Genomic DNA, 9,480 nt, shown 5'->3' with positions numbered 1-9,480 from the left:
CCCTTACATTAGCAAACGGAGAGACAGGCAGTGGGGGAGAGACAGGATGGAAACGGGGGTGAAATATGGCTTCTGGGGATGGTGTTGGGCGCTGGATGTGGGTTAGTGACAAGTGGGTGCGTTGGCTACAAGGCAACCCTGACCCCTGCTGCTCAGACCCTGGATGGTGACAATCCAGGCAGGACCAGCCCGGCATTGGGTCCGTTCTCCTTAGATAGGGCAGGTGGGATTGGTGCCATACACCCGACTGCAGCACCTGATAGAAAGCCAGGAGAGTGAGCTAGGAGAGGAGGAAAGACACAGCGGGGAGGAAAACAGCACAACCAGGGAAGGCAACAGGATCTCCAGGGCCTTCGGGGCGCTGCTAATCAGCTGTCCCCATGTGCGGGCTGGGGGCTGCAGGTCACGGCAATGGGACGACTTCCAGCTCGCAGAGGGGAAAACAAAAGTCCTTAAACAAGAGCCAGGCCGGCCGGCTCTGGCCTCTCCGGGAGAAAGTCCTTTAGACGACTCGAGACGGGCTGCAGCGCTGGAGGGTCCAGGGATGAGCTGGGGGAAGATGAAGATGAGAGAAGCTGAGCCGGGCTGCAAGGTGGGACGGGGGAGGAGAGAGATAGTTGGGCCCATCATCGGGTTTTTACCAACGTCACTTTTTAATGAATCCATCGAGGGGGAAAGTGGGCAGCCTAGTCCTGCCCCCTCATTATTTTGCCCCCCAAATAGGCCCTAAGTCCCTCCCGCCAATGTGGTGCTATTGACTCCTGGTTCCAGCTTCTTCTTTCCCCTAGTATGATGTTGACAGTTGTGGGGCTGTAGCCAGGGGGCTTTTCGGGTCAGACCAACCCAGCATCTGTGGCTGGTTCTCTCGTCTGGGTTACAACGTTCAGCGTCGTCCCCAATTTCTCCTGGTTCCCTGGGGCCTTGGCACAGCTGGGGAACTTGCCTGTGGGTTTTACATGTGAGCTCACAGCTGGGCCGCTTCGCAGGCTCCACAGCCACAACCGTGCGAACGACCCCCGGGTGGCTCAGGCTGGCGGGACGATCCCACATCTTCACCTGTGTGGCTGTGTCGGAGTGTGTCCTGGAGGCCCTGGGCACGGTGGGTGCTGTCCACAAGCCATGGCCCCTAGAGCGTCCTGAGTCCTGACGGCCCCAGCCGCCTTGTAGGGCCTGAAGCTCTCCCCTAGGGTGCCCTGTGGTGTGGGCTCCCCATCCCGCTGCTGTTAGCCATTTCTGCCACCCCCAGACGGAGGCCCTAGTGCAGCCCCTCCCCCAGCCCCACGCTGATCCGGGCCCATCTGGACGCCCTGAGGGCCGCTCAGCAGGGCCAGCTCAGATGGGTTTGGCTGCACTGGGCCTTCTGGCTCCGTCTTGATGATGCGGTGTCATGTCTCTCTGGGTGACAGTGACCCCGCTGCCCTTCCTCCACGCTGGGGCAATGAGGCTGGAGTGGGAGAAATCATGTGGGGGGGGTCACCTCACCTAGCGTCTGCCCCGCCTCCATCCATGGGCAGCCTCGGCCAAGATCAACGCCAGGGCCAGCAGGATCCCGGCGCCCAGGGCCAGACGGACAATGTTGTCCCAGGTGTAATCTGGGGTGACAAAAGGGGAGGGGGGTGTCAGCAGCTGCTCAAGGGGGTGGGGTCGGGGGTCACCATCTAGTCGGATGAACAGGGGCCCCCACCCCCTTTCTGCCCCCCACAAAAGAAAACCACCACAGCCCCATATGTCCATCCTCCCCGTCTATCTAATCTAATCTATCGGCACCCACACCCCTCTCTCCTGGGGCACTGGAACAGGGGGGCCATGGTGCTCCCATCTTTTACCAGCGGTAAGGGTGGGTGGGAGGGGGCAGGGTCTTGGTGGGAAGAGGTGGCACAGAAAGGGGTCGTTGGGGAAGAGGTGATGTTGGGGCAGGATCTTACGGAAAGGGGCGGCACATGGGCGGGGCGTCAGGGGCAGTTCGACTCTGGTGGGTGGGGCCACGGTTCGGGTACTTGTGCCCCTTCTACACTTTTAGGCTGCTTCTGCCGCTCTTGCCTGTGTCCATCTACACCCTCCACACCCACACCCCCTACACAGACACCCCTCTATATCCATCCATCCACAGTGACTGGAGACTGCTCAAGGTAGACGCTGGCTCTGATCCAGGCTGATCGGTCCCAGGCTCCTCCAGCCTCTGTCTGTTTGACATTTCCAGCCTTCCTCCCCCACCCATCCCCAGTACCATGGCACTAGCCAGGCTTGGCCATACCAGCTCTGGCCAATGGGCCCATCTAACCTGGTATCCTGTCCCCCATACTCGCTGCCCCTGGCTGCTTCGCAGGGAGCTCCAGGGTACCCCCTGTGACCACTGATGGCCCCAGCTGCCCCCAGATATGGTTGCCAACTGTCTAATCACCAAAATGCAAACACCCTTGTGCTTTGAGATCATTGGGAGAACCACACTGCTCTGAAGCAATCAGCAGTGGTAGATGTAACAGTGCTGTCATCGCAACAGCCACTGTTAGGTTCCAGAGTCAACAATGTGTCACTCTGAATTGGCGGGTTCAAGTCTGAACTGCAAAGGCAGAGCCCTGCTTCTGAGCTGTTCCCCCAGCCTGTCTGCAGTCGCGGAGAGACAAACCGGATACATGGCAGCATGATCCCCGGCTCTTCAGCCCTGTTTTCCCAGGGGGATACACATTGAGCTGTGCCCCACCTGGGTGGCTTTTTGGTGCCAGGGGGCAGCACAGCACCGGGGTGGGACTGTGCATTGAGGGGAAGCTCTTCCAGGCCCTGCTCCCACCAAGCCGATCTGGCAGCTGTCCAGTGAACTCTCCCCCCAAAGCATATGAAATTAGTCCAGGGAGGTCTCAGCCCAGATGGGACATTTGCTATGGGGATCTGCCCCGTCCCACCCAGCCAGCCCTTCGTGGTTTCCCACAGCGGTGGCTCCTTGGGCAGCACAAACCTGTTTCTGGGGGGGCTGATGGTGATTTCCTGCCTTGAGCCCCGGTACCTGGACTCGCGCTGCCTGAGTGGGTCGGAGCCGGCGCCGTTCCTGGCTGAGTTGGGTCAGTTCCCCCTGCGGGAATAGAACCAGCCCTATAGAGCTAAAGGGGAGCTTGTCTGCCAAACCGAATTGTATCAAACCAGGGGGTGCGAATTCCAAGAGCTCAGACTTGCTCTGAGATCACCAGCGGGGGTTGGGAACCACACTGGATTAATCATTTCAGGTCCAGTTTTCATGTAGACAAGGTCTTAGTCCATCTTTCTATCCCTCATCAGACACGCTCCCATCTGTCCACCACCCTACCTTCCCACAGACCGGTGGCTGTAGGTTCCCATGGATCAATCCACCATCCTTTGTGTAGAAGACCTGAACCCATCAGTTCTGTCTGCAGGGACTGTTCCCCTCCAAACGGCCCGAATGGCCCCGTGGGCATGTGAGCCAAGAGCTCTGTTCCCCGGGGGGTGAATTGTTCCATTTCTCCCGCCCCCCTTCTCCCTCCGGCTCCGTCATGGGGGGATCCGGCTGCTGGGACCCGGCTGGGTCGGTTCCCTCTGTGGGATTAAAACGAGCGTTGGCTGTGTGGGGGAAATTGCTGTTAACCTTGCTGTTGAAACTGACCCCATCCCATTCTGCGGCAAAATCTATGCACTATATGCAACATAGGCAAGCGCTGTAATGCAAGAGGCCGACAGGCCTGTATCCTGTACGACTTGGCTTAAGCTAAAGCATTTACGTATGCTAGGGCGTGGCACTTGACCCAGATAATGGACTAGGCCAATCTCTAACTAGAAAAGAACCAAAAGGGCCTCCGGAAGAATCCCTAGCTGTCTGTTATATGCACCCTCCACCCTGCAAAAGTCCCTAGTCAAAACGCTGCCACAGCAAGCCGCAGATCTTGATAAGATCTTGATAGCACTGTGCTAGATATGAAACTGCCCTTCCATTAATTCCTTATAAGGCTTTATTAATAATGCTTGAGTGGTAAGGAAATGTATCGTTTGGCTTGACTTTGGACCTATATAAGTCTGGTATTATAGGGGCAGGGCAGAGAGAGACCAGGGTGGCACCTGCGTGTGACCATCTCCGTCTCCTTCTCCCTGCATGCTTGTATTCAATAAAAGGACCTCAGACTGTTTGAACCAAACAGATGGTGTGACTCGTTTTCCACAACACCTGGGATGGGGGGAGGGACGGAACCAGCATCCAGGCCCTGGTGGCAAGGGGCTGAAATGGTGACTCAGCGATTGGGCCGCTCGCCCCATGACCTGGCATTTGTTATGGGTTCAATTGTTTGGGTTGGTGGGGGGGGGGGTGAATTCAGCGCTGGGGCCGGTGCTGTCTGGGCAGCCCCTGGGCCCCGACTCCTCTGTGCATCCCCAGAGTGGGAACAGCTGAGGGAACATCCCCCTGGGAAAGGCCCCTGCTCTGTAGCTTCCCCTGGGAGCAGGGATCCTCCCTCCCTTGGCCCTCAACCTCCAGCGGCTGCTGCTCCCGCCCCTGGCTGGGAACCCCCCAGTGACTGTCCCCGCTCCTCAGCCAGGTGTCCCCTCTGCTGGGCTTAGGGCTCAGGGCAGAGCCGGCTCTGAGCATCCCATTTGGGCAGACACGCCCTGAGGGTCTGGCTGGGTGTGGGGCTGTGGTTGAGGACCCACACCGAAGGGAATTCACTCTCTCAAGGGCCATCGAAGTGAGAGCATCTAGACAATGGAGACTGCTGGACCCACCTCTAGGCAAAGATCTTCCCAGTAAACTGGAAGAAGCTATAAAGAGGGGAAGTGACAACATCCCTTGGCCTCACTCCCCCCACAACACAACACCTGGAAACACGTCTTGAGCATAGATGCCGACTCTGTGGGTGCTCCAGGACCCACGGGGAAAAACTGGTGGGTGCTGTGCACCCACCGCCAGCTCCTGGCCTCCCCTGCCCCAGCTCACCTCACCTCCGCCTTCGCCTCCGCCTCCTCCTCTGAGTGCACCGCGTCCCTGCTTCTACTCCCAGTGCTTGCTGCTGCAAAACAGCTATTTCGCAGCATAACAAGTTGTGGGAGGGAGGGGGGAGGAGCGGGAACGTGGCGCACTCAGGGGAAGAGGCGGGGTGGGAATTTGGGGAGGGAGTCCAATAGGGGCAGGGAGGAGGTGAAGTTGGGGCGGGGACTTTGGGGAAAGGGTTGGAATGGGGGCGGGGCAGGGGCGGGAGGGGTCGAGCATCCACCAGCGCCAGGAGAAGTTGGCACCTATGGTCTGGAGGACAAAGACTTTGAACTGGGGAGGGTGGTCCCGGCTGGAAGGCAGTTCCAGTCTGTGTACTGAAGATCTGTGACCTGTGGGTACCAGCTACCGAGGGAGACGCTGCTTGATTCAAATCCTGGTTAGTTTGTAGAACTCAGACTGCCAGTTTATTTTTGTTTCTTAAGTAACTGACCCTGATCTCTACGCTTGCTAGTTATAATCACTTCAACTCCATCTCTCTGGAGTTAATACATCTCTTTTCTATTTGAGCTCAAACAGTGTGTTTTGGTTGAAGTGCCTGGGAAATCTCAAAAAGAACAGGAGTACTTGTGGCACCTTAGAGACCACAAGTAATCCTGTTCTTTTTGCGGATACAGATTAACAGGGCTGCTACTCTGAAACCTGGGAAATCTCAGCTCAGGTTACAAAGGCTGGTGCGTGTCCTCTCCCCATCGAGGGAGGGGCGGACTGGGTAATGAACAGACACTGGCCAGGCTTCTGACCAGTGCAGGACAGTACCAGGCTGGGAATCTGGGAGGGACTTGACTGGCGCGTCCCTATTAATGGTTTGTGAGATCCTGGGAAATCATTCATGTAACTCCGGTGGGTGTGTCCCTGGCTGTGGATGGCTGGGTAAGTGCAGGACCTGCCAGAGGTTTGTAGCTTGACATCAGCATCACAGTTGCGAGGGATACCCCAGGTTAGAATCATAGAATCATAGAATATCAGGGTTGGAAGGGACCCCAGAAGGTCATCTAGTCCAACCCCCTGCTCGAAGCAGGACCAATTCCCAGTTTAAATCATCCCAGCCAGGGCTTTGTCAAGCCTGACCTTAAAAACCTCTAAGGAAGGAGATTCTACCACGTCCCTAGGTAACGCATTCCAGTGTTTCACCACCCTCATAGTGAAAAAGTTTTTCCTAATATCCAATCTAAACCTCCCCCACTGCAACTTGAGACCATTACTCCTCGTTCTGTCATCTGCTACCATTGAGAACAGTCTAGAGCCATCCTCTTTGGAACCCCCTTTCAGGTAGTTGAAAGCAGCTATCAAATCCCCCCTCATTCTTCTCTTCTGCAGACTAAACAATCCCAGCTCCCTCAGCCTCTCCTCATAAGTCATGTGTTCTAGACCCCTAATCATTTTTGTTGCCCTTCGCTGGACTCTCTCCAATTTATCTACATCCTTCTTGTAGTGTGGGGCCCAAAACTGGACACAGTACTCCAGATGAGGTCTCACCAGGTTGGTGGGACAGAGGGTCCAGCGGTTCCATAGACCCACCCTGGGAACCCTCTCACAGAGCGGAGATACTGAGCCGGGCCCCTCACCTGCTACCATCAGCTCCACGGGGTCGCTGGGATGCGACCAGACGGAGGGGTCCAATTTGGTGCCATATTGGCAGCTGTAGCTCCCTGTGTGTCTCCGGCTCACGTTGTGGATGGTAAACTCAGCCACGTCCCCAACAGTCTCAAACCAGCGCCGTACGTCCAGGTTTCCAAGTTTATACATGAGGAATGTCGCTTTCTGGCATCGACACTCACACCGGATGGTCACAGTTCTCCCCAGGGTGACTCCCCTGCTGGGGCTCAGGGAGATGGAGGGTTTGGGGTAGCTGAGCTCTGCAGTGAGAAGGAGACAGGCCGTGAGACAGGACCCGGCACAGTCACTGCGCCCCGTCCTCACCGCACGGTCCCAGACCCGGGGCCCCTGGGAGAAAACCCAGCCAGAGGAACCTCTCCGAGATCCCAGAGATTTCTGGGAGCTACGACCGAAACTGCCTGAGGACCTAAATCCAGAGCACCCTCTGTACCTGTCTATCCACTTAATAGTCCCCCCGAGCCTGGGAGCCAGGACGCCTGGGTTCTGTCCCTGGCTCTGGGAAGGGAGTGGCGTCTAGTGGTTAGAGCTGGGGGGGCCTGGCAGTCAGAGGTGCGGGGAGCTGCACAGGCACAGTGAGAAAAAGCCCCCACCCTAAAGCCAACCCCGACTCTGTAACCAGACACAAGGTGCAGGGAGGATGATTCATACAAGGGGAAATGGAAGCCCGGGGAAGTAAGGGACACCCCAAGGACCCCTGGGGGCAGGGATCCCCCCCCACGTCAGTCCTGAATCTACAGCGGCTGGGAACCCCCCCCATGACTCTGTCCCTGCTCCCCGGGACCCTCACCTGCTACAACAATCCGCAGGTAATCATGGGGCTCCGGCTCCGATCTGGAGCGAGATCTGCAGTGGTAGAACCCTGCGTCTTCCCGTCTGGCGCTGGGGATGGTGAATTCACCCCCGTCCCCAGCAGCGTCCAGCTCCTGGATTTGGATTCCATCCTTATACAGAAATAACCTCCTGGCCTCGCACCGACACTGACAGCAGATGGTGACGGCTGCCCCCGGGACGATCACCCCGCTGGGGCTGGCGGAGATGGAGGGTCTGGGCTCAGGGAGCTCTGCGTTCACACACAAACAGGAGTGAGATGGGGAGACACAAACCCCTCCCCATGTGTCTGTAACCTGCCCTCAGTGCCCAGCTCCAGGGACAGCACCGCGGATAACAGACACCTCACTGCATCTACAGCAGGGGTCTCAAACGCAAATGGCCACGAGGGCCACATGAGGACTAGTACATTGGCCCGAGGGCCGCACCACTGACCCCACACCCGCTGCCCTGGCCCTGCCCCCACTCCACCCCATCCATGAGGCCCCGCCCCTACCCCGCCTCTTCCCACCCCTTCCCTGCCCTCATTCCAACTCCTTCCCCGAAATCCCCACCCCAACTCCGCTCCCTCCCTGCCCCCAGGGGGTGCAGGAGGGGTGAGGGGTGTGTCGGGGGCTCAGGGCAGGGGGTCGGGGTGCAGGGTGGGGCAGGGGGTCAGGGCAGGGGGTTGGGGTGCAGGAGGGGTGTGGGGTGCGGCAGAGGGCTCAGGGCAGAGGGTCGGGGTGCAGCAGGGGTGTGGGGTGCAGCAGGGAGCTCACGACAAGGGGTTGGGGTGCAGGAGGGGTGCGGCAGGGGGCTTAGGGCAGGGGGTTGGGGTGCAGGAGGGGTGCAGGGTGTAGCAGGCGTGTCAGGGCAGGGGTTCGGCTGCAGGAGGCGTTCGGGGGGCGGGTCCAGCCCGGCATGCACCGGGGGCAGGGCAGGTTCCCTGCCTGCCTGCCCTGCCCCTGCACCACTCCGGGAAGTGGCTGGGACCTGGTGGGGGGGGGGCACAGAGGTCTGTGTGTTGCCCTGGCCGCTCCTCCAGGTACCTCCCCTGAAGCAGACACGGCCAACGGGAGCTTCGGGGGAGGTACCTGGAGGAGTGGCCAGGGCAACACACAGACCCCTGTGCCCAGCCGCTTCCTGGAGTGGCGCGGGGGCAGGGCAGGCAGGCAGGGAGCCTGCCCTGCCCCCGGTGCACGCTGGGCTGGAGCTGCTCTTGGTAAACGCTGGGGGGGTGGTGGAGGGTGCCACGGGGAGCTGGCGGCCCGCAGTTTGAGACCCCTGATCTACATGGAACCTGTGAGCCGGGCTCTGGTCTCAGCCCCCGGGGTCAATCCGGAGTCACTCCTGACTGCACTGGGGGCAGGGCTGGGTTCTGATCTCAGTCCGCTGGGGTCAATCCAGAGTCAACCCTGACTGAGTTTTGGGGGAAGGTTCAGGTCTCAGCTGTTCTTTTCCCCTCCACCTTCCCCCCCCCCCACCCCCCATCCTTAACACTTAGCGTTGAGCAGCACAGATACTCACCTCTGGACGCCTCGCTCTGCCCGGCCAGCCAGCAGCCTAGAGAGGAGACGGCTTGTTAGGCACCAGATCCCAGAGTGACTGGATCCTACACTTTGGTCTCAGATTCTCCCCCAGGGCACGTGGCCTGGTCTCAGATCCTCCCTCACAGGCACACGTCCTGGCTGTCTCCAATACTCACCGATGAAGAGGACGGTGAGAGCAGATACCATGATGGGGCAGTGAGGGGGCCCCTCAGCGCTGCCACCAAAGCCGCAGTGCCTGGCTCCACCAAGCCCCAAATAAGGAACTCAGCCGGTGGCTGCAGCTGGAGGAAGTTGAGGATGTCTCATCTCTTCCTACATCTATCACACCTTGTCTCTAATCTGCAGGCGAAATCTAACGCAGCTAAAATAAGCAGCAGTCACTGAAAAACCGAGGAAACCCTGAGAGCTTCAGCCTGGCAAATCACCATGCAGCTCGCAGCTTGTTTGTGTCTGTGGGGAGCGGGGACAGGTCACCCTCAATTTCTCCTGCAGCCTTGGGGAAGGTGCAACAGGCTGGGA

At 58.8% G+C, this 9,480-nt stretch overlaps 1 protein-coding gene across 1 annotated transcript; it reads right to left on the bottom strand.

Moving 5' to 3' along the window:
• Positions 1-1,482: 1,482 nt before the first annotated feature.
• Positions 1,483-9,147, bottom strand: LOC140901860 (leukocyte immunoglobulin-like receptor subfamily A member 6). The gene is made up of 5 exons (XM_073321285.1): positions 9,117-9,147; positions 8,939-8,974; positions 7,392-7,664; positions 6,553-6,843; positions 1,483-1,592 (listed from the first exon to the last, which is right to left on the bottom strand). The coding sequence occupies exons 1-5, from the start codon at positions 9,145-9,147 to the stop codon at positions 1,483-1,485; spliced, it is 741 nt and encodes a 246-aa protein (XP_073177386.1).
• Between the last annotated feature and the right edge of the window lie 333 nt (positions 9,148-9,480).

This window comes from Lepidochelys kempii, chromosome 23 (assembly GCF_965140265.1).
Source record: "Lepidochelys kempii isolate rLepKem1 chromosome 23, rLepKem1.hap2, whole genome shotgun sequence".
NCBI classification, from domain to species: Eukaryota; Metazoa; Chordata; order Testudines; family Cheloniidae; genus Lepidochelys; species Lepidochelys kempii.
Note: the sequence above shows the minus strand (reverse complement) of the source record. Positions and strands in the feature narration are given on the sequence as shown.